General features: G+C 37.8%; 1 protein-coding gene across 3 annotated transcripts in view; it reads right to left on the bottom strand.

Annotated features, from left to right (window-relative positions):
- The window catches only part of PRKAA2 (protein kinase AMP-activated catalytic subunit alpha 2), a 72,214-nt gene that overhangs the window by 15,009 nt on the left and 31,204 nt on the right, over positions 1 to 26,001 (bottom strand). For all 3 annotated transcript variants that reach the window (XM_045802238.2, XM_045802239.2, XM_087865921.1), the window contains 4 exons: positions 9,018 to 9,111; positions 7,983 to 8,127; positions 6,427 to 6,514; positions 4,823 to 5,047 (listed from right to left, as the gene is read on the bottom strand). In XM_045802238.2, the coding sequence (XP_045658194.1) occupies positions 4,823 to 5,047; positions 6,427 to 6,514; positions 7,983 to 8,127; positions 9,018 to 9,111 (552 nt within the window). The remainder of the gene's footprint in view (positions 1 to 4,822; positions 5,048 to 6,426; positions 6,515 to 7,982; positions 8,128 to 9,017; positions 9,112 to 26,001) is intronic.

Raw genomic sequence — 26,001 nt, 5'->3', positions numbered from 1 at the left:
TCTTTACCATACGATAACTGCCACTTAAAAAGTCATACTCAGCTTCTAATTTGAGGAGTCAGTTTCTGAATTAACTCTATCAAGATAAGGAGTAACCAGAATGTTTGTGAGGGTTCACCTGAGAAAAAATCAGTTCATTTCCCACAGGTTACTACACAGCCATCAGAAATTAAGTCTTTCTATCACTATTACCTGATATTCAATTTGGCACTTAAGACTAAATGACTTAAATGAATTACAGAGACACATGAAAATCAATCCAACACCATTGAGATGCAGCAAAAGCGGTTCTAAGAGGAAAATATACAGCAATACAGCCCTCCCTCAAGAAATAAGAAAACGCTCAAATAAACAACCTAAACTTAAACCTAAAGGAGCTAGAAAAAGAAGAACAAAGTCCAAGGTGAGTTGAAGAAAATAATAAAGATCAGAGCAGAAATAAATGACATAAAAGTTTAAAAGCAATAGAAAAAAACCAGTAAGGGGCACGTAGCTTGCCCAGTAAGAGCAGGTGACTCGATCTTGGAGTTGTTGAGATCAAGCTTCACATGGGGTGTAAAGATTACTTAAATAAATTTAAAAAGAAATTTTAAGTAAAAAATAAAAAATCAATAAAATTAAGAGACAGTTCTTTGAAAAGATAAACAAAATTGATAAACCCTTAGCCAGAACAATCAGGAAAAAAAGAGAAAAGACTCAAAATCAGAAACAAAAGAGGAGTGGTATCAACACCACAGACATACAAAGGACTATAAGAAAATATTATAAAAAGTTATATGCCACCGAAGTAGACAACCTAGAAGAAATGGATAAATTCCTAGAAAGATACAATCTTTCAAAACTAAATCAGGAAGAAATAGAAAATCGAAACAGAACAAATTAGCGTACAAAACTGAACCTGTAACCAAAAACTAAAAGTCTAGAATGAGATGGATTCACAATTGAATTCTACCAAACATTTCAAGAAGAGTTAATACCTATTCTCCTCAAACTATTCCAAAAAATAGAAGAGGAAGGAGAGCTTCCAAATGCATTCTATAAGGCTAATATTACTCTGACACCAAAACCAGACAAATACACCACAAAAACAGAAAACTAGCAGCAATATCCCTGGATGAACAAAGATGCAAAAATCCTTACAAAATATTAGCAAACCACATTCAACAACACATTAAAAGGATCATTCACCACAATCAAGTGGGATTTATTCTGGGAGATTCAAGGATGATTCAATATTTGCAAATGAATCAATATACCACAACAAAACAAAGAATAAAAATCATATGATCATCTCACAGATGCAGAAAAAGCATTTGACAAAATTCAACATCCATTCACGATAAAACTCTCAACAAAGTGGATTCAGAGGGAACATATCTCAACATAATAAAAGCCATATATGAAAAACCTGCAGCTAACATCATTCTCAATGATCAGGAATAAGACAAGGATGTCCACCCTCACCACTTCTATTCAACATGGTCCTAGAAGTCCTAGACACAGCATCAGACAAGAAAAAGAAATAAAAGGCATCCATATTGGTAAAGAAGTTGTTAAACTGTCACTACTCACAGATGACATGACATTATACATAAAAAATCCTAAAGACTCCACCAAAAAACTACTAGAATAAATTCAGTGAAACTGCAGGACACTTAGAAAGCAGTAGCATTTCTATAGACTAATAACAAAGTACTAGAAAGAGAAATTAAGAAAACAATTCTATTTACAACTGCACCAGAAATAATAAAATACCTAGGAATAAATTTAACCAAGGCAGTGAAAGACTATGCTCAGGGACTGGAAGAATTAGTATTGTTAAAATGTCCATACTACCCAAAGCTATCTACAGATTCCATGCAATCCCTATCAAAATACCAACAGCATTTTTCACAGAACTAGAACAATCCTAAAATTTGTATGGAACTATAAAAGACTTCAAATAGCCAAAGCAATCTTGAGAAAGAAAAATAAAGCTGGAAGTATTATAATCCCAGATTTCAAGATATACTATAAAGTTATAATTAAAACAGTGGTATTGGCACAAAAATAGACATATAAACAGAACAGAATAGAGAGCCCAGAAATAAACCTAAGCTTATATGGTCAATTAATCTATGACAAAGGAGGCAAGAATATGCCATGAAGAAAAGACAGTCTCTTCAATAAATGGTGCTAGGAAAAGTGGACAGCTACGTGTAAAAGAATGAAACTGGATCACTTTCTAACATCATACACAAAAATAAACTCAAAATGATTAAAGACCTAAATGTGAGATCTGAAACCATAAAATTACCAGGAAAAACACAGGCAGTAATGTCTCTGACACCAGCCATATCAACATTTCTCTAAATATGTCGCCTAAGGCAAGGGGAACAAAAGCAAAAATTAACCATCAAATAAAAAGCTTTTGCACAGCGAAGGAAACCATCAACAAAACAAAAAGACACCCTACTGAATGGGATAAGATCCTTGCAAATTATATATCCAATAAGGGATTAATGTTCAAAATATATAAAGAAGTTATGCAACTCAACCACCAAAAAACAAAACAAAACAACAATTAAAAAACAGGCAGAGGACCTGAATAGACATTTTTCCAAAGAAGACATACAGATAGCCAACAGACAGGTGAAAAGATGCTCAACCTCTGTAATCAGGGAAATGCAAATCAAAACCACAACAAGATATCACGTTACACCAGAGTGACTAAAATAAAAAAGACAAGAAATAATAAGTGTTGACAAGGATGCAGAGAAAAAGGAATCCCACACTGGTATTGGGAATGTAAATTGGTATTGTTACTGTGAAAAACAGTACGGAAGTTCCTCAAAAAATTTAAAATACAAATACCATATGATCCAATAATTCCACTACTGGGTATTTACCCAGAGAAAACAAAAACACTAATTCAAAAAAATATAAGCACTCCTATGTTTATTGCAGTATTATTTACAATAGCTAAGATATGGAAAAACGTGTCTATCAACAGACAAATGGTAAGGAACATGTGGTATACATATACAATGGAGTACTTGTGCAGCCTTAAAAGATAGAGATTGCGCCATTTGCAACAAAATGAATGGACTTATAGGGTATTATGCTAAGTAAAATAAATCTGAGAGAATAAATATCATATGATTTCACTCATAGGTGGAATCTTAAAAAAGGTATGAATAAACAAATAAACAAAAGGCAGCATCAGACCTATAAAGAGAGAACCAATGGCTGCGGGGGGGGGGGATGGGGGATGGGGGATGGGCAAAATGGGTGAAGGGGAGAGGGAGATGCAGGCTTCCAGTTATAGAATGAATAACTCACAGGAGGCATATCTAATTTTCTTTCTAAGGAAACGCCAATTAAGTGGCTGAGGCACCTAGCTGGCTAGGTCAGTAGAACATGTGACTCTTGACCTCAGGGTTGTGAGTTCAAGCCCCATCAAGCCCCACGCTGGGTGTAGAACTTACTTCTAAAAAAAAAAAAAAAAGAGAGAGAGAGAGAGAGAGAAAAAGAACTATAAACACAAAAGGTTTTTTTCCTGCTAAGTTTATTTGCATAACTAAACTTGGTGCTAATTTACAATTACACATTTATTTTATGTTTGAGGCCTCAAGTGCTTAAGAAAGGCGGGGAGAAGAAAACAGTGTACAAATGCAAAAAGAATCAGGTCCTTCTTGCAGTCTAAGAAATCAGCAGCAACTGCATAAAAAAAGTCATCATTTAAACATTCTAGGAGTCATAGGTCTCTAAACAGCCATTTCGGCTTATGAAGAGCAGAGATTCTGGAAAGATGTCAAAACAACGTGTTTGTAAATAAGTAACTGACGAAATGTTTGCTAAGAACAAAAAAACCTCTAGGAAACATGACGAAATGTTCGCTAAGAACAAAAAAACCTCTAAGAAACATAACCTGCTAAGTAAAGAGTAGAAGGTACTGAATTATCATGGCTTGTGTGTGCTATATAAAGGTCATATTCACAGTAACAGCAGCCACTGCAAGTTCCAAAGTTTCTCACATAACAGGAAATCCTTCACAGTGCTAGCAGCTATTTTTGGATTCAAAATCTTAAAACTTTAAATGCTTTATCTCATCAACCATATGTAAAATACATAAAACTCAGTCTGTATTCTGTTTAAAATTTATTCAAATAGTTTTGCAGCATATACTACATTCATGGGCCGTCTAGCATTGTGTGTACTGAGAGGAGTAAGACACTCTCTCTACCACCTTTATGGAGTTACAATTTAGGACTGGAGAAACGTGCACTGAGTAATAACAGCTACATACGAAATGATAACGAAAAAAAAAACATAAACAAAACATGGAAATCATGGAAGTGGAAGCAATGAACATGGCCTAGAGGAATCAGAATTGATTTCACAAAAGAGGTCATACGTAAGCAGAATTTTAAAGGACGAATGGAAATCTGTCAGGTCAAAAAAAGACAGAAATGGTATCAGAGGCAGTAATATCAATTAGAACATGGAGGCATAAAATATGTTATGTTTGAGGAACAAGGGAAAGCTCAGTGTAGCTGAAGCACTGGTACCAGTGGTGCAGTGGTGAGTGCAGGAGACTTCACGAGTAGCAAACGGAGCCTCATTAGGAAGGGCCTTAGAGGATTTGCCACCTCAAGTAAAAAGTATGGGAAACAATCTGAAATATTTAAAAGATGAGTGACATGATCAGGTTTGTGTAAAAAGGAAATAAAAATTCCTATACAATAAGCATTACAGAGTCTGACATAAAGCAGGCACTCAATTAGTGGTACTATTATTAATACTATAAAATGTACTTAACAATAACAAAAAGAAGAATCACCTTATATCTTTGATGGTTGCTCGTTTCAGGGGGTCAACCTGCAGCATATGCATCAAGAGAGTGGCAACAGAACGATTGAGATATTCTGGGATATAAAAAACACCCCCTCGGATCTTCTTAAATAACGTAGGTACATGCTCATCGTCAAATGGGAGGGTGCCACAAAGAAGGGCATACAGAATAACACCACAGCTCCAGATATCAACTTCAGGACCTGCATACAATCTAAGAAAAAAGATGACAACGCAAACCTGAAACGCAAGTGCCACTTTTTCTCATCCACGTATACCCTGATTCTGTACACACATGGCCTAGACTCGGTGTATATTGATTTGCAAGCCTTTAATGAAGTCCATGGCCACACCCCAACACTCAATGCTTGCTCGCCATAGAGCACTGGTCTCAGCAGTTACTATTCGTTTTCCAAGAGAAAGTGGTACTTTTCTTTATCTGTGGCAAACTCACTGAACTTACCTTTTGACTAATTAAAAAATATAAAACTTACCATGGTTGATTTTTTTTATGGAAACATCAAAGTAAATGACCATAAACTTGAAAAAATAATACTATAGTGTTTAGGCTAAATCATTTTACCACAAAACTACAAGAAAGAAAATGCATATAAAATAGAATTTTTATCTCTGACATGCCTATTTTAAAGAGTATTTGAAACATTAAAGTACCTGACTGGTCCTGCAGCAATCCTTCGACAGTATTTGTCCTTTATCCCATTATCCTGAGTATGACTTTCATTCTAATCACTTGTTAGGTTAGCTCGTGGGATGAAGATTAGCTTTGCTCCACGTAACCTATGCCGGAATAGTATTCCTTTTTTCTCTCCCCTTTCTGCGGTACTAAAATGCCTCCGATACCCCCTGACAAACTCAAACCTGGGTCTGAGGTAACGATCTGTACAATTCCGACTAAAAGAAAACGATCCATTTCAAAAGACTGCCGTCTGTCATTTATATCATTTGCTGTACTCGTCCAAACCTCCTACACCTGCTCCTGGCAATACGACCTTTCCTTTACTTTCTCTCAGAGAATTCTGTTAACTTTTTAAATCAGACATTGGTCACCGTAAAAAATCTTCAGCTTACCACTGCAGTCTGTATAAACATTTTTTGAATATACAAATACGTTTCAATCTCTACTTATACAGTTTAATTTCATGAAATGACAATACTGTCCCTGAAAAACCTCATTCTTCTAAAGACAAAACATAAAATGATACTCTATATAGTACCTTATAAAAGAATATGTAAATTATTATTTAAGGACTGTCTGATAAGTAAATAATGACAGTAGCTTGAATTTAACAAATGCTTTCTCTTATCTGTACTTTTCCAAAATGAAGAAAATCAAGATTTGTTTTAGTCATTTTTTTAATGGAAGAACTCCTTAAATATAACAAAATCTGAACCAAATGTTTAAAAAGATTGTTTAATATGACTATTCTCTCTTCAACAATGGAAAAATTAAAGGGACAATTTGTTCCTATTATGTTAACAATCTCATTCTCTGAACAGAATGTATTTTAATTAAATGTTATTAGAATGAACAAAAGATTATAAAGAGCTTACTCTCCACTGATCTATTATTACCTGCCTGAGATGACTTCAGGTGCTGCATAATTTGGAGATCCACAACTAGTTCGCAGAAATTCACCATCTGACATCATATTAGACAATCCTGAAAATGAGAGTAATATTTATTTTGTGCTAGATATTTTTAAAAGTAGATATAGATAAATGCATGAAGAAAAATGTCAAGTCTTCAACGTTCTATATATCATATTTTGTAATTATTTTAAAACAGTGGAAAGCACTTGAGAGACTAGAAGACCATTCAGAGTGCTTACACTCTGTCAAAAAAAAGATAAAGCACATGATGTATGATTGGAATTAAATTCCTTTTCTAAATAAAAATGTTGATTCACTTGGGGTGCCTGGTGGCTCAGCTGGTTGAGCATCCAACTCTTGATTTCAGCTCAGGTCATGATCTTGGGGTTGTGGGATCGAGCCCCGTGCTGGGCTCCACACTCAGCGTGGAGTCTGCTTGAGATTCTCTCTCTCTCTCTCCCCCTCTCCCTCTGCCCTTCTCCTCTCTCATGCTATCTCTAAAATAAATACATAACTTTTTTAAAATGTTGATTCACTTCACAAATACAAGGTTATTCTAAATCATATGAACTTTTCAAAACATAAAAGCATATATAAATAAATAAAATATTATTTACCCACTTCTATAGTTGAAAGAATGAAATAGAGACCATTACTTTTTATCCCATGCTTTCAAAGCCTTTTAAAAAAATCTCTAAGTAGAAATCAGACAGGCTCCAATTTATTAAGAGTATGTTCCAAAAACTTTTAATTTGGAAAGCTTTAATTCAACATAGAAAAAATAATCTGCAGAACCAAAAATCTAGTTGAACTATCATACTAAGGAGTTTTGCAATTTAGAGATGGAAGAGAAATAGAGAAACTAGTTTCTTAGTTTTTAGATTAAAGACAAGCTACAAAAATTTTAAATAAGCAATGCTGAACTCTGGCACATTTCTACCTCTCTCTATAAACTCTCACTTCCTAATCCTTTTTCCAAACACCCTACTATGGTACTTTTTCCAGGTATGTTTACCCCAGAAAATTGTTTGGTGCATTTAAGTTTACATTTTGTTTTTTATTTGTTTGTTTTACTCCTGACAAAAACTCCTATTCTTTTTAGCAAGTGGTTAGATTTTACCCTGAAATCTACCCTTGATCAAATCAGAAAGACTTTAAGTCTTCAAAACTGCATGCACATTTTCATGTATTTCTCTTTAAGTGAATTCATCAAGGGAAGTACCCATATTTTCATTAGATTTTCAAAGGAGTTTATGACCCCCCCCAAAAAAAGATGGTTAACTTTTCCTTTAGAAGGAAATGCAGATTAAATGGCTTTACCTTGAAACTGGCCCTCTAAACTTCTCTAGAAGCATGTGCATTTTTAAAATTGTGTTTACATGAATAGAACACGCTAACATGGAGACTGTGCCATTAATCCCTTTTTCATGGTATGGGATTTATGAAGTTGAAACTGCAAGTTCGTAGTTCTTTAACAGTTGCTACTGACACTTTAAAAGGCAACTAGTACATTTCTGAACAACCCTGGAGTTACATACCAAAATCAGCTATCTTGGCATTCATGTGAGCATCCAACAGCACATTCTCTGGTTTCAGGTCTCGATGAACCACCATATGCCTATGACAGTAATCCACAGCTGATAGAATCTGCTGAAAGAGCCGCCTTGCTTCCACCTCTTCAACCTAGCAAGTATGAAAGAAGCTGCACTAAGAATAGTTGGGACATGTACATAGCAAGAGTTTTACTTTCATAATCAGCCCAAATGTAACTGAGCAAGCTAATGAGAATTAGGCTAGAATTCTCAACAAAGCAGACAAACAAACCAAAAACTTGCATTAGAGCTCAACATGTCAATCAACAAGACTCTTCTTTGCTGCTAGGCAGTAAGATTTAATATTCAATTAATATTACTAAATGCAATCAACAAGTAAAACATAATGTAAAACAGAACTTATGCGAAAGTGCTAAGAAAAGGAAATCCTTAAGCGTCACCATAATGTTATGGAACAGATTTTTCACTCTGAAAAGCACTGACATCATGTTGGCAATTAAGTGGAACATGTTTCCTAAAATCGAAACGTGTATTTTTTTTTTTAAGATTTTATTTATTTATTTGAGAGAGAGCAAAAGAGCAGGGGCACGGGGAGGGGCAGAGGGAGAGGGAGAAGCACACTCCCCGCTGAGCAGGAAGCCCAACACAGGGCTCCATCCCAGGTCCCCGGAATCGTGACCTAAGCCGAAGGCAGACACTTAACCAACTGAGCTACTCAGGTGCCCAAAAAGGTGTATTTTTTTTAAGATTTTATTTTTAAGCAATCTCTACACCCAATGTGGGGCTTGAACTTAAACCCCAAGATCAAGAGTCGCATGCTCCACTGACTGAGCCAGCCAGTCACCCCTTGAAGAGTGTATTTTTTAAGAAAGAAAATATGTCTAATATTCTGTATCTTTAGTTGGGCTTTATTACGGAAGCAACCCTGACTTTGAAGATATTTTTGTGGTTTGCTATTTCCTACTGTCCTTTTTTTTTTTTTCCTTAGGGGCTTATTGTACTAGATAATAAGTTACTCACCCGTCCATGTTTACAGATGTAGTCAAATAATTCACCACCAGACACATATTCCATCACCATAAAAAAATCTGTTGGAGTGCTGATCACCTGGTATCTTTTTTGTAAATGAGAAAAATAATAAATGTTAATTTTTAAAAGATCAAGCTAGTATATTATTGCTACAGATATTTTAAGATGGCAACAAATGATGTTATCAAAACAATCACAGAGCTACAAAACAGCTTTACAAAATTCTCTGCTTTCTGAGGCTTATGGACTTTTCTTCAGATCCTCCCTTTCATATTCACAAAATCTTTGGAATCCTTCATTCTTTAACAACTAAGCATTCATTTATCCATTTAAACAAAAAAAAATTTTTACTCCATAGAGATCAGGTATCATATGTAAACATAAGTTCAAAATATTCTTGTTAAGCCTAAATGATACCACAAGAGATTTAATCAGAAAATGCAGAAAATGGTCAAATAACCCTTTCTTCAATAAAATGTGAGAAAAGGAAACGGGGAAGGGGAAGCTATAGATGAATAGTAAATCAAGATATAGAGACTTGTTTTGATTTTTTTTTAAGATTTATTTAGAGAAAGAGAGCACGCATGTGCACCCACACACATGCACTGGGGGGAGGGGCAAAGGGAGGGGAGCCAGAGAATCTCAAGCAGACTCCACCGTGAGTGAAAGCCCAAGGCTGAGTTTGAGCCCAGGACCCTGAGACCATGACCTGAGCCGAAACCAAGAGTTGAACACTTAACCGACTGAGCTACCCAGGCACCCCAAGGCTTATTTTGATTCTGACTTCAACAAACCAACTTTAAAAACCACTTACGAAACAAAGTGTGAATACTGACTGGATGGTTGATAATATTACTATTTTAATTTTTAGATGTGATAATGAACTGCATTTGTATTACTAAAATAAAAAAAAAACGGTCTATGTTTCAGAGTAGATACTGATGACTTTACAGATTAAAATCATATTTGGGATTAGCTTCAAAATAATTTGTGATGGGAGAAGTGGGGAGAAGCAGATAAAACAATACACTGGCAATTGCTGAAGCCAAATGACAGATACATGAGGCTTCACCACTTTGCTTTCCTATACATTAAAAACATTCCATAGTGGGGCATCTGGGTGACACAGTCAGTTAAGCAACCAACTCTTAGTTTTGGCTCTGGTCATGATCTCAGGGTTCTGAGATCAAGCCCTGTGTCAGGCTCCACGCTTAGCATGGAGTATGCTTAAGACTCTCTCTCTCCCTCTCCTTTTGCCCCTCCCCCCATGCTCTCTTTCATTCTCTCTCAAATTAATAAATCAATCTTTAAAAAAAAAATTTCCATAGTAAAAAATTAAGTAGACAGATATTTTTTTTAATTTACTTCTAGGCAAAGCTGAGACCATTAAAAAAGTAAGAATCTTAGCTCTATTTTAAAAAAAATTTTCCTAAAAAACAACTTCCTCCCATATATCCAATTTTACCAAAGTTCTGAAAACAAGTTAAATACAATTGTTAATGTTTTAACTGAAGGTTACATTTAACACACATAAATGAACAAGTGACAGACTTTTTAAATAGTTTGTTTATAAAGGATTATCTATGATCTGGTTGACTGTGAGCAATATCTAATTTATACTGAGTTACTATTGAGGGACACTAAGTATAGCTGTGTAGTTTTTGCATGGCTTAAAGGCACCCATAAAGGCACAAACAGAGGCTGAAAATGGCCCAGATGCCACCCTTTAGAAGGTATCAGAAGCAGGGGACCTTTCTGGTAAATTAGTCTACCCAGATGGGGTACTTTTTATTAATGTGCACAACAGCAACTATGTGCTACATGGTGGTACTGGTTACTATTAAAGAGGAAAGAAAAAATAGCCAGGTCATTGGTGATATAACTATATACCATACATATTAAGAAAAGACACATCATATATAAACACTTGAAAAAAGTAAAATATTAAAGCTATAGTACGAAAATGATTATAGAGTTTTGGAAGAAATATTTCTAATAGCAGTCTTTATTTGGGGTGAAAAATGACAAGGTAACTCACTTTATATAAAATAAACTAATAAAACTGAGGAATAAGGTTGAAATTACTTCAAATGAACTATGAAAAGGGAATGTTACCTGAGAACTCCAGCAGAAATGGTTCCATAAAAGCAATCTTACCAGGCACCAAACTCTAATTGAAAAAAATGAATAGTGCGAAGCAGGAGCAACTATTCACCTCACTGTAAGCTAATCTGATTTATTAACAGAATTCTCCATCACTTTTCTGCTCTGTTACATCTTTGGGGAATAGGAGGAAAAAAGTGATGAAATTTTAATATATTTAGCTGCTGATTCTTCCAAGTCTATCACAAGTCTTCAGTGGATACTGTTGGACTGAACTATTTCATGAAACCTCTAACTCTACAGTAGACACTGTCCATATCAAAGGCCAATCTAGAGCAATGAAAACCACAACCAACATTACTGAGCACTTACCATGTGCCAGACACTGAGCTATTAAACAGTGATATTTACTATTTGTTGAAAACCTACTTGTATTGCACTTGGTGAGATCAACAGCTCCTCTTTCTACTTGTGGAGCCTACAGTCTATTCAAGAAGACACACATTAGACAAGTACCTGTTCTTCAGGAGTCTCCTAATTAAAAATCTTCAGGGGGTTCCCACTGCTCTTAGGTCCTGAGTGAATAAGCCACTCCCCCCTGCCACGAGTCTGTACTGTCTGCTCTTTGATTCCCACCACTGCAGCGCACCATTTCTTTCTTTCTTTAGTTGTACTGCACTCCCTCTGCCACAGCATCTTTGTATAAACAGTTTCTGCTAACCTGAATCCCGTACCTGACCTATACTCCACCCTTACAGTCTACCAGTTACCCTTTCTAGCTCCGCTTAAAGGTCACTCCTTTAAGTCCAGGTCAGCCCTTTTTGCTTTCACAGAAGCATTCCCTTACTTCAGAGCATGTGCCTCAGTTTGTGATTACGGAGGGTACACCGAGCAAGGTATCTGTAACGAAGTAGGGATTTAAGTAAGTACACAAAGTAGCACTTTTAAATAATATGAGCAGCTTGGAGCCAAAACCAGAATAATCTGAAACAGAAATTATGGCAACATTATAACAAAAATTGAATGAATAAAATGTCAACCAGAATGAGGCCAAGACAAAACAAAACATGATTTAAAAAAAAAAAAGAAAGAAATCCTAAGAAAACAGCTTCACATTGGGACTTAGGGGAAAAGGCCAATTCCAGGATTATGTTCTTAAATCTAGCCAAGTAAGCCAAATTTTTGTGCCCTCCAAAATAATAATCACATTGAAGCATTATAAGAAATTCAATCATGAAATTCATATATTTAACACAACAGAAAAGTAAACTAACGTGCTTTAAAAATTTTTTCAGAAAAAAGTATTTCTAATTAAGCAAAAAAAAAAAAAAAAATTCAAGTATCCACAAAAACCTCAAGCATTCTCCAGCTGACCAAGTTATTTGCATTTTTAGGCACTATCCGTTTAAATAGCATTTGGAACTTAGGAAAAATCTTTCCAAAGTTGGGCAAAAATCAATATTCATGAGTATGCCTTTTTGATGGTTACAGCCATAGAGATTTCAAAATATTATTTATATAGCTGCATATACGGAATAATATTTTTCTTTATTTAGAAATCAGTTATTAAAGAAATATAGTAATCATTACCCTTGGTTCATGGCACCTATCTTTATTGGTCCTTGAATGGCCTTTTATTTAGTTAATTACTATTTTTAATACTATAATAAGCATCTACAAACCCATCACCCAAACAAAAAAACCTAGGACCTCAACAATACTTTCCATCTAACCATACAGTGGAGTCATCTTCCCCCTCCCACTGTTTCGCCTCAACCAAGTTATCCATCATCTTGAATCCCATTCCTGCTTCCCTTGTTTTCTCTTTTATACAGTTTTATTTATATATGTATATACTTGTGTATCCCATTGTCTTCATATATATGTAAAATTCATATTCTTATATATATTTTTATTCTTATTGCTCTTAGTTTTAAAAAAGGGTTATCAGGTGGGGCCCCTGGCTGGCTCAGTCAGTTAAGCATCTGACTTCTGATTTCAGGTCAGGTCATGATCTCACATGGAATCGTGTGTTGTGCCCCACCCCCCCCCAGGAGGGAGTCTGCTTGAGGATTCTCTCTCTCCCTCTTCTCTGCCCCTCCCCCCACTTGCACGCCCTCTCTCTCTCAGATAAATCTTTAAAAAAATAAAAATAAAAAAAGAGTATCAAGACTATATGTAGTATTTTGGGATCTGTTTTATTGAGATTCACTCACACTATTCTGTTTGCTAGTTATCTGATGTGACCATTGTATATTTCATTGTATTTATTGATCTACTCTCCTGTTAACCGAGAGGCTATTCATTCATCCAATCTATCACTAGAGGGTAAACTGTTCCCACGTTTTGCTATTATAATAGTGCTGCTGTAAACATTCTTGTACATAGCAAGATTTTCTCTTTGATGTATACCTATGAGTGGAATTGCTGAATCATAGTTGATGTGAATATCCAATTGTAAGAGCTAATCCCAACTGTTTTCCAAAAAGATTTTGGCAATGCTAAAATCTTTACAAAGTTTGTGGAATTACATATTCTCCAACTCCTGCAAAACACCACACACATTTCTTATTAAATGCTCACTCCTGTATTTTGCCCATTTTTATTAAGTTGATCACACTTTATTTATGCATGGATATACAGAAAAAATCAGTATCTTTTCTAACATTCTAGAGTATAAGGTTATTAATATGCTTTGATTATTAACTTCATAGAAGTATATGTTTTCAATCAATTCACACTGAATGTGGCTTTCATTTTCTCTAAAGAGATCTGTATCTCTAAAAAATAATAGCTTTAAAAAATCCAATACTATTAACATGCATAAATTTAACAAATAGGAATATCACAAAATAACCCATCAGGTTTCCTGATTAGCTTATAATGCTTTTTTGTTTTTTTTGTTTTTTTTTTAAGATTTTATTTATTTATTTGACAGAGACAGAGACAGCCAGCGAGAGAGGGAACACAAGCAGGGGGAGCGGGAGAGGAAGAAGCAGGCTCATAGTGGAGGAGCCTGACGTGGGGCTCGATCCCGTAACACCGGGATCACGCCCTGAGCCGAAGGCAGATGCTTAACCGCTGTGCCACCCAGGCGCCCCTGGTTTTTGTTTTAATATTTTGATTAACTTAGGATCCAATTATAATCCATACATTGCAATTGATTGATATTTCTCTTATGTTTCTTTTAATTTATAGGCTGCTCCTCCATCTCTGTTTTTTTCTTTTTTTCTTGCATACTTTTATTGAAGAAGCTGGTTGGCTTGTCCTACAGAGGATTCCATGGTCTCATTTGGCTGATCCATCCTTTATGGCAACATAATGCAAAACGTATAGCACCCTCTTAGATCTGGAAACTAGATCAGGTTTCATTTTGGTTTTTATTTTCCTTTGAAAGACTAGATGGTGCTGTGCACCACCAAGCAAAGCATATAATATTGGTCTTTTTGAGAAATTAGCAGCCATTGCTGATCAGATCCTTGATTTATTAATTCACAAGGAAATTTTAAATACCGGCCAATTTGCATAGTCTAATCATATATTATGATCTAAAGGAAATCCTCACTCAAAACCTCCTCCCTCAAAAACTCCACTGTCTCTGAAGTGCAGGCCATCAGATTACAACACCTATTTTTGTTATAGTCATCAACCTAACTCCGTGCACTCCCTTTCATTCTGACTTAATGTCTTTTTCCGCCATTGTTACTGTTGCACATGATGCACACATGGATGATCAGTCCAATACATGGCCTCTAATTTCCTTGACCTCCTCATCCTCCACCACACCCAGCCACTCACTCCATGGTCATACACTGTCAAACACTAACTCTTCCAATTATGCACTGGATTCCTTGCTCCCCACCTGCTAAATGACTTGGTTTCTGTAATTAGCTCTTCTTTCTCCTGTATCAGTCTCTCCATCTTGACCAAATCACCCCTTTGGTGTACAAGCATTCTATATTATCTTTCATCTTAAAAGAACAAACCCCATTTAGACCCCACATTTCCTCTCGTTACCGCTATTTCTCTCCTGGCCTTTTAATAAACTTCCTGAATTGTATACTATTAGTAACTCCCCTTCCTCAGCTCAAATTGTCTCCTAAGCCCCTCAAAACAGAATTTTGCCTTCACCATTACAATAAATTGGCCCTTTTCAAAGACACCAGCAACCTCCACCTTGCCAAATCTAATGGGTCAGTTCTCAGTCTCATCTTACTCAATATTCAGCAGTATAAGGAACAGGTAATAATCTCTCTTTCTTCAAGTATATTCTTCACTTGGCTTCAAGATGCCATATTCTCCTGGTTTTCCTCCAACCTCTTAACTGTTCCTTTTCATTCTCCTTTGTTGGTTCCTCCTCATCTTGGACATCTTAACATCATTATGCCCTAAAGATCAATCTTAGACTTCTTGCTTATCTATACTCACATCCTTGGTGATCTCATCCAGTCTTAGGACTTTAAATATTTTAACTACCATCTATATGCTGATGACTTCCAAATTTCTATCTTACACCTGTCCCCTTAACTCTGTAGTCATATATTCAACTACCTATTTATATCTCTACTTGGATGCCTAATAAGCATCTCAACATCATAAAACAAAAATCAAATTCTTGATACCACCCTCCAACAGTCGTCTTGTTCTTCCTACAGTTGTCTCTATTTCACTTAATAGCAACTCCATTCTTTTGTTTGCCCAAGCCAGATAACCTTGGAGTCAATCACTGCCTTCTCTTCTTTCACAACCCACATCTAATCTCTAAGCCAATGCTGTTACCCTATCTCAAAAGTATATAGAGAAGATGCTTACTTCTTAACACCCTCCAGACTATGCTCTACTCTAAGCCACCAACTCTTTTACCCACAGTACTGCAACTGACTCCTAATTGGTTTCCCTGCTTCAATGTAAGTCAGGTCATATCCTACCTCTGACCAAAACTTTCTAATGGCTTCCCCATCTGGCTCAGAGTAAAAGCCAAAGTCTTTACAGTGATCTATAATACCCTACAAAACCTGGCTCCCCTTTATGTCTCTGTCTTCATCTCTTAGTTCAGTTCCCCCTAGATCACTCTGCTCCCTTGATCTCTGGCCCGTATTTCCATCTCAGAGCCTTTATGTTCACTATTCCCTCCATTTGTTATTTTCCTCCTCCAGGTAATCTGCACGGCATATTCTCTCACCTTTTCACAGTCTACCTTACAATATATTTTACTAGCATAGGTTTTACTGTCTATCTTCTCACCGCTCTCCACTACACATGTGCATGTGAACAGAAGCTCCATAATAGCAGAGATTTTGTTGTCATCTTTTTGTTTGCTGATGTATTCCAAGTGACTGACCGGTGTCATTTGCTAAATGAAGGGATGAACAAGTTAACTTTCTGGCCTTGTTTTCCTCCATTTCCCTACACATACTCTATGCACCAGCCAAACAAGGCAGTTGTTCCCAACACACCGTGTTCTTTACACTTTCATTACTTTGCTCTTGTTGTCCTCAGAGAACCATCAGGACCTTGTTCAAATGTCACCTCTTTACTTCTACATGCTATAAGTACTTAGTAAACACATACTACTGTACTAGGTGCTAGGGAGATAAAGATGAATATTTAACATCTCCATTTAGATGTCTAATGGGATTCTCAACTTAACATGGCCAAAACAAGTATCCTTAATATCCACCTGTACCCCAACATGACTCTCCTCCATTGTTCCTATCTCAAAAACATAGCCTCATTATCAGTTGCTCAAGCCAAAATCCAAAATCCCAGTTGCTCAGGCCAAAAAAGAAAAATTCCTCAATTACTTTATTATCCTCAGTAACTCATTAGCTTTACCTACAAAATATATATTGAATCCATAGATTTCTCTCCACCTAGACCAGTGGTATCAAATAGAACTTTCTGCAATGATAGAAATGTTTTATATAGCCTCTTACAATAGCCATTAGCCACACATTGCTATTAAACACTTAAAATATGGACTGTGTGATTAGAGAATTACATATTTTTATTAATTTAAATTTATGCTACATGTAGCCAATGGCTACTACACTGGACAGCACAAACCTAGACTATCATTTTCATTAAAGCCACCATAATCATAATCTCTTAGACTACACAGCAACAGCTCCCTAAATGGTCTGCTTCCACTTTTGCCCCCATACCCATTTTATGCTATAGTCATATCATCTCACTAGATGGCTAGATCTTAATAATCTTTCAGGTCTTAGCTCAAACTTTACCTCCTCAGTGAGGCCTTTCCACAACTTAATCTGAATTAGCACTTACCCCTTGCTAGTCACACCCTAGAATAGCACTGCCTTTCATTCTCCTCAAAGCCATTTATCTCTGCCTAAAGTAATCCTGTTCATTTGCTTACTCACTATCTAGAACTGCTAGATAGCTCTAGAGCATAAGCTCCTTTAAGGGCGGAAACCTTGTCTTTCACTGTCATATTCCCAATGCCTAGAACAGTTCCTATTAGATAGTAGGTATTCAGTAAAAACGTGTTAAATAAAAGAAAAAATGAACATAATTCCTGCTTCTAAAGAACTTGGTCTTATGGGGGATACTAATAAAAACAAATGAGCAAGTGCAAAGTAATGTCAAGGGCTTTAGAAAGGCTGACTGCTGTGGTACAGAGAAGATGGTGCCTAACACAGACTTACAGAGTAAAGCAGGTTTTCTAGAGGTAATCACCTATAAAGGTTAAGATATTTGAATGGCAAATTGGAATTGAAAGCCTAGGGGAAGGGAGGTGTGGGAAAAGCTTTCCAAGCAGAAACAACAGCTGAAGAACAACAAGCAAAAGAGATACTAACAATAAAAGCAGAAAGAAATAGACTAAGGAGATATTTAGGGAAAAGAGCTGCAGAACTCAATGATTAATATATGGAAAGATGAGGAAAATGGAATTAAAGATGATCCCCAGTTTTAAGCTTAGAAAATTGCATTAATGGTATTTTCACTCAAAACCGAAACAAAACAAAAACAAAAACAAAGGAACAGAAAGAAGTCTGGGAAAGAAAGAAAAGTTCAACTTCATGTCAGATGATTCTATGACTTCAGAATGGAAACAACCAATAAAGAGTTCAATAAGTGTGTTCAGGATTCAGGAGAAATATCTGGCCCAGAAGTACAGTTTTGGAACTCTTTAGCACAGAGATGACAAATGACAACTATCGTAACAGATGGGATCACCCAAAGGTGGGTTCACTAACATCACGCTAGCTCACAATGCTGACATGTATCAATAGTTATGGCCCTGAAAATGCAGAGGCACGTAAAAGAAAGTCTTAAGGGAGGAAAGAATGAAAAAAGAAAATCAGAAGACTGTGATGTTATAGAAACCCAGAGAATACAACATTTTAAGGTGGTGGTGGTGAACAATGTTAAAAGCTGTCAATAGGTTGAGTAATATAAAAACTTTAAAAAGTAAACAGGCAAAACCAGCTCTACCAAATAAGAAAGTACTGATCTTCTGATTCGTTTAAGTGAAGTTCCCTAAGAACTACGGGGGGGGGGGGGGGGGAAACAAAGACAAAAATCAAATCAACAAATTCTAGTTCATGGGAAAGTTTGGAGTTCCCTTTGAGTCCTGTTTACTCTTTTCAATTTTCTCCCAGTGGGATTTTACAATTGGAGTTAATAGAGAAATCATGCAATAAATATCCTACATTTTTGGTTTTTGGTTTTTAAGCTTTCTTGCTGGAGAAACTAGAGGCCCATTCTGTAACAAGGGAACTATTCTTGGCTGTTAGTCCAAGACTGCACAAAACAAACAAAACCACTAAAAGGATCAGGTCTCTCTCCCTGTTTAAATCACTAACACTGTTAGAGGCTATGTCAATAAGCTTGTACTATAGCAAGGATACATGAGTGCTTTTCTTTTTTTCAATTCAGTCCGCAATTAAAGAGGCAATCTGGCTGAATGGATTAAGTCCAAGGCTGAAAGCCAGAAGCTTTAAACATTAAATTCACCTCTGCTAACTACTTTCTGATCAACCCTGAGAAGATTCTACATCTCCCTCACAAAACAAAATAGCAAATAATTAAATAATTCTAAATCAGAATGAGATAATTAGCTGAACCAAAATTTGAAATTATAGAAATGAAGGCAAGGTAGATATGACATCAAAAATAAGCTTTTAAATCCTCATGACAGTTACAATTGCTTACTGACAAGATCTGATTTGTGTTGTAGGAACAGAATAGGAACTAGGACTCATACCCTAAGTGGGCAAAATTTCTCTGTGGTCTTTCAGGGTTGGCATTCTAAAAGGGATGAGGTCAAGGAACAAGGCAAATACAGAGATCTCTCCCTTCACTCTCATTTTGGCATGTGATACTCTTAGTCTGGCTTCCTAGCTCTCTCTCCTTTTACAGGAAGTGGCTGCTCAGTAAGGCAAGGAGATTTAGCTTAGAAGCCACTCAGTAACTAGAATAAAGTCATTATTAACATGGAGTCAAAGTCATATATGAACTGTTTCAAGTAGGGGAAAAACAGTTAAGAATCATGAAACTGGGGGGCGGAGTTAAGATGGCGGAGGAGTAGGAGACACCGTTTTCAGCCGGTCCCCTGAGTCGAGCTGGATAGGTACCAGACCAGCCTAAACAACCACGGAACCAGCCTGAGACTCAGGAAGATGCATCTGGATCTCTACAAATGAACATCTCCAGCGCTGAGTATTGAGGTACGAAGCGGGGAGCCATGAAACCGTGCACAGATATCGGAAGATAAACGGAAGGGGGAGGGAGCCGCCGCGTTCGGGCGCCGGGAAGCGATAGCCACTTGCACGGGAGAGCGGGCGGGCTCGTGGTCGGCACCCGCAAAACAGCAGACTGAGACCGTGAGCCGGTGCGCGCGCCACCAGGCATCTCGCGGAACCCCGGAATCCCGGTGCGCTCACTGGATCCAGACTGAGACCGGGAGCTTCCGGAGCGCGCGGGGCGGCTGGCGGCTGGCGGCGTTAGAAACACAAAGGACAGAGACGCGCCGGCCCTGGAAGTGAGGGCTGGGACGCCGGGTGTGGGGCGCACATCCGGGACGCTGCAGGGTTGAGCAGCACCAACAGTAACAGTTAAAGTGGCCAGAACATTAGTAGAGAACGGGCCGCAATCCTTCTGTTCCGTGACAGAGGCTGAAATTCGGCCGCTGCTGCTCTGACTCTCAGAAGAGGCACAGCAAACCGCCAGGGAAAGCCGCCAGAGAACAAAAGCCTGGAAATACCGGCTCAGAGAGTGCCCATCCCCATCACCCCTCGCAGGGGACACGGAGACTCTACCCAAACAGGGTTGCCTGAGTATCGGCGCGGCAGGCCCCTCCCCCAGAAGGCAGGCTGAAAAATCAAGAAGCCCACAACCCGGGCGCCTGGGTGGCGCAGTCATTGAGCGCCTGTCTTCGGCTTAGGGAGTGATCCCGGCGTTCCGGAAAAGAGTCCCTCATCGGGCTCCTCCGCTGGGAGCCTGCTTCTTCCTCTCCCACTCCCCTGCTTCTGTTCTCTCTCTCGCTGGTTGGCTGCCACACAAATAAATAAATAAAATCTTTAAAGAAGAAGCCCACATCCCTAAGATCCCTATAAAACAAGGGGCAAGGCCTGGGACCCAGTCAATAATTTGGGCTCTGGACAACCCCGCAACCTCTCCTCATCAGAATGACAAGAAGGAGAAGCCCCCCCCAGCAAAGAAAAGACAGTGAGTCTGTGGCCTCTGCCACAGAAATAATGGATATGTATGTAACCAAAGTATCAGAAATGAAATTCAGAGTAACGATGGTCAAAATGATGAGTAGAATTGAAAAAACTATTAACGAAAAGGTTACTGAGAATATAGAATCCCTAAGGACAGAAATGAGAACGAATCTGACAGAAATTAAAAATTCTATGAGCCAAATGCAGGCAAAACTAGAGGCTCTGACGGCCAGGGTCGCAGAAGCAGAGGAACGGGTTAGTGAATTGGAGGATGGGTTAATAGAGGAAAAAATGAAAATAGAAGATGGTCTTAAAAAAATCCACGCCCACAAATGTAGGTTACGGGAGATTACTGACTCAATGAAACGATCCAATGTTAGAATCATCGGCATCCCCGAGGGGGTGGAGAAAAACAGAGGTCTAGAAGAGATATTTGAACAAATTGTAGCTGAAAACTTCCCTAATCTAGCGAGGGAAACAAACATTCGTGTCCAAGAGGCAGAAAGGACCCCTCCCAAGCTCAACCACGACAAACCTACGCACGTCACGTCATAGTGCATTTCGCAAATATTAGATGCAAGGATACAGTATTGAAAGCAGCCAGGGCAAAGAAATTTCTCACGTACCAAGGCAAAGGCATCAGAATTACATCAGACCTGTCTACACAGACCTGGAATGAGAGAAAGGGTTGGGGGAGCATATTTAAAGCTCTTTCAGAGAAAAACATGCAGCCAAGGATCCTTTATCCAGCAAGGCTGTCATTCAGAATTGATGGAGAAATAAAGACATTTCAGAATCGACAGTCACCAACCAATTTTGTAACCACGAAACCAGCCCTACAGGAGATATTACCGGGGGTTCTATAAAAGTAAAAAGGCCCCAAGAGTGATACAGAACAGAAAGTCACAGCCAATACAAACAAAGACTTTACTGGCAACATGGCATCATTAAAATCATATCTCTCAGTAATCAGTCTTAATGTAAATGGCTTGAACCATCCCATAAAACGCCACAGGGTTGCAGATTGGGTAAAAAGAAATGACCCATCCATTTGCTGTCTACAAGAGACTCATTTCGAACCCAAAGATGCATTCAGACTGAGAGTAAGGGGATGGAGTACCATCTTTCACGCAAATGGACCTCAAAAGAAAGCTGGGGTAGCAATTCTCATATCAGATAAATTGGATTTTAAACTACAGACTATAGTTAGAGACGCAGAAGGGCACTATATTATTCTTAAGGGAAGTATTCAACAAGTGGATATGACAATTATAAATATATATGCCCCCAACAGGGGAGCAGCAAGATACACAAGCCAACTCTTAACCAGAATAAAGAGACATATAAATAAAAATACATTAATAGTAGGGGACCTCAACACTCCACTATCAGAAATAGACAGAACACCCTGGCAAAAACTAAGCAAAAAATCAAAGGCTTTGAATGCCGTACTCGACGAGTTGGACCTCATATATATAGAACACTACACCCCAGAACCAAAGAATACTCATTCTATTCTAATGCCCATGGAACATTCTCAAGAATAGACCATGTTCTGGGACACAAAACGGGTCTCAGCCGATACCAAAAGACTGAAATTATCCCCTGCATATTCTCAGACCACAACGCTCTGAAATTGGAACTCAACCACAAGGAAAAATTTGGAAGAAACTCAAACACTTGGAGACTAAGAACCATCCTGCTCAAGAATGATTCGATAAACCAGGAAATCAAAAATCAAATCAAAAAATTTATGGAGACCAATGAGAATGAAAATACAACAGTCCAAAACCTATGGGATACTGCAAAGGCAGTCCTAAGGGGGAAATACATAGCCATCCAAGCCTCGCTCAAAAGAATAGAAAAATCTAAAATGCAGTTTTTATATTCTCACCTCAAGAAGCTGGAACAGCAACAGAGTGACAGGCCTAATCCAGGCACGAGGAAGCAGTTGACCAAAATTAGAGCTGAAATCAATCAAGCAGAAACCAGAAGTACAGTAGAGCAGATCAACAAGACTAGAAGCTGGTTCTTTGAGAGAATCAATAAAATTGACAGACCACTGGCAAGACTTATCCAAAAGAAAAGAGAAAGGACCCAGATTATTAAAATTATGAATGAAAAAGGAGAGGTCACGACGAGCACCATTGAAATTGGAAGGATTATTAGAAATTTTTATCAACAGCTATATGCCAATAAACTAAGCAATCTGGAAGAGATGGAATCCTTCCTGGAAACCTATAAACTACCAAGATTGAATCCGGAAGAAACTGATTCCTTAAACAGGCCAATTAATTATGAAGAAATTGAGTCAGTGATAAACAACCTTCCAAATAACAAAACTCCAGGCCCGGATGGTTTTCCTGGGGAATTCTACCAAGCATTCAAAGAAGAAATAATACCTATTCTCCTAAAGCTATTTCAAAAAATAGAAACAGAAGGAAAGCTACCAAACTCATTCTATGAGGCCAATATTACCTTGATCCCCAAACCAGGCAAAGACCCCATCAAAAAGGAGAATTACAGACCGATTTCCCTAATGAATATGGACGCCAAAATCCTCAACAAGATCCTGGCTAATAGAATCCAACAGTACATTAAAAGGATTATCCATCACGATCAAGTGGGATTCATACCTGGGATGCAAGCGTGGTTCAATATTCGCAAATCAATCAGCGTGATACATCATATCAACAAGAAAAGACTCAGGAACCATATGATCCTCTCAATCGATGCCGAAAAAGCATTTGACAAAATACAGCATCCTTTCCTGATTAAAACCCTTCAGAGTGTAGGAATAGAAGGTACATTTCTCAATCTCATAAAAGCCATCTATGAAAAGCCTACTGCAAATATTATTCTCAATGGGGAAAAGCTGGAAGCCTTTCCCTTAAGATCAGGAACTCGACAAGGATGCCCACTCTCGCCACTATTATTCAACATAGTCCTAGAAGTCCTTGCAACAGCAATCAGACAACAAAAAGGGATCAAAGGTATTCAAATCGGCAAAGAAGAAGTCAAAATGTCTCTCTTTGCAGATGACATGATACTCTATATGGAAAACCCAAAAGAAGCCACTCCCAAACGATTAGAAGTTATAGAGCAATTCAGTAACGTGGCGGGATACAAAATCAATGCTCAGAAATCAGTTGCATTTCTATACACGAATAACGAGACCGAAGAAAGAGAAATTAGGGAATCCATCCCATTTACAATAGCACCAAAAACCATACGTTACCTTGGAATTAACTTAACCAGAGACGTAAAGGACCTATATTCTAGAAACTATAAATCACTCTTGAAAGACATTGAGGAAGGCAAAAAAAGATGGAAAGATATTCCATGCTCATGGATCGGAAGAATTAACAAAGTTAAAATGTCCATGCTACCCAGAGCAATCTACACTTTCAATGCTATCCCGATCAAAATACCGAGGACATTTTTCAAAGAACTGGAACAAACAGTCCTTAAATTTGTATGGAAACAGAAAAGGCCCCGAATCTCCAAGGAACTGTTGAAAAGGAAAAACAAAGCTGGGGGCATCACAATGCTGGATTTCGAGCTGTACTACAAAGCTGTGATCACAAAGACAGCATGGTACTGGCACAAAAACAGACACATAGACCAATGGAACAGAATAGAGAGCCCAGAAATGGACCCTCGGCTCTTTGGGCAACTAATATTTGATAAAGCAGGAAAAAACATCCAGTGGGAAAAAGACAGTCTCTTCAATAAATGGTGCTGGGAAAATTGGACAGCTACATGCAAGAGAATGAAACTTGACCACTATCTCACACCATACACAAAAATAAACTCCAAATGGATGAAAGACCTCGATGTGAGACAGTAATCCATCAAAATTCTAGAGGAGAACATAGGCAACAACCTCTACGACATCGGCCAAAGCAACCTTTTTCATGACACATCCCCAAAGGCAAGAGAAACAAAACATAAAATGAATTTATGGGACTTCATCAAGATTAAAAGTTTCTGCACAGCCAAGGAAACAGTCAGAAAAACTAAGAGGCAGCCCATGGAATGGGAGAATATATTTGCAAATGACACTACAGATAAAGGACTGGTATCCAAGATCTACAAAGAACTTCTCAAACTCAATACACGAGAAACAAATAAACAAATCAAAAAATGGGCAGAAGATATGAACAGACACTTTTCCAATGAAGACATACAAATGGCTAATAGACACATGAAAAAATGTTCAAAATCATTAGCCATCAAGGAAATTCAAATCAAAACCACACTGAGATACCACCTTACGCCAGTTAGAATGGCAAAAATAGGCAAGGCAAGAAACAACAATTGTTGGATAGGATGTGGAAAAAGGGGATCCCTCCTACATTGTTGGTGGGAATGCAAGTTGGTACAGCCACTCTGGAAAACAGTGTGGAGGTCCCTTAAAAAGTTAAAAATTGAGCTACCCTATGATCCAGCCATTGCACTACTGGGTATTTACCCCAAAGATACAGACATAGTGAAGAGAAGGGCCATATGCACCCCAATGTTCATAGCAGCAATGTCCACAATAGCTAAATCGTGGAAGGAGCCGAGATGCCCTGCAACAGATGACTGGATTAAGAAGTTGTGGTCCATATATACAATGGAATATTACTCAGCTATCAGAAAGAACGAGTTCTCAACATTTGCTACAACATGGACGGCACTGGAGGAGATAATGCTAAGTGAAATAAGTCAAGCAGAGAAAGACAACTATCATATGATTTCTCTCATCTATGGAACATAAGAACTAGGATGATCGGTAGGGGAAGAAAGGGATAAAGAAAGGGGGGGTAATCAGAAGGGGGAATGAAACATGAGAGACTATGGACTATGAGAAACAAACTGAGGACTTCAGAGGGGAGGGGGGTGGGGGAATGGGATAGGCTGGTGATGGGTAGTAAGGAGGGCACGTATTGCATGGTGCACTGGGTGTTATACACAACTAATGAATCATTGAGCCTTACATCAGAAACCGGGGATGTACTGTATGGTGACTAACATAATATAATAAAAAATCATTAAAAAAAAAAAAAAGAATCATGAAACTGAACTGAAATCAGCTTGTAGGTTATATATTCCTACTTTAGGCCAATGCTCATCAAATACCAGGCATTATACCAGTGCAAACACATCCGCATTTTAAAATCAAGGAAACAAAGAATAGG

This window comes from Ursus americanus, chromosome 12, assembly GCF_024610735.1.
Source record: "Ursus americanus isolate L20-20 chromosome 12, mUrsAme1.1.p, whole genome shotgun sequence".
Lineage (NCBI taxonomy): Eukaryota > Metazoa > Chordata > Mammalia > Carnivora > Ursidae > Ursus > Ursus americanus.
This window is presented reverse-complemented; position numbering and strand designations above follow the sequence as displayed.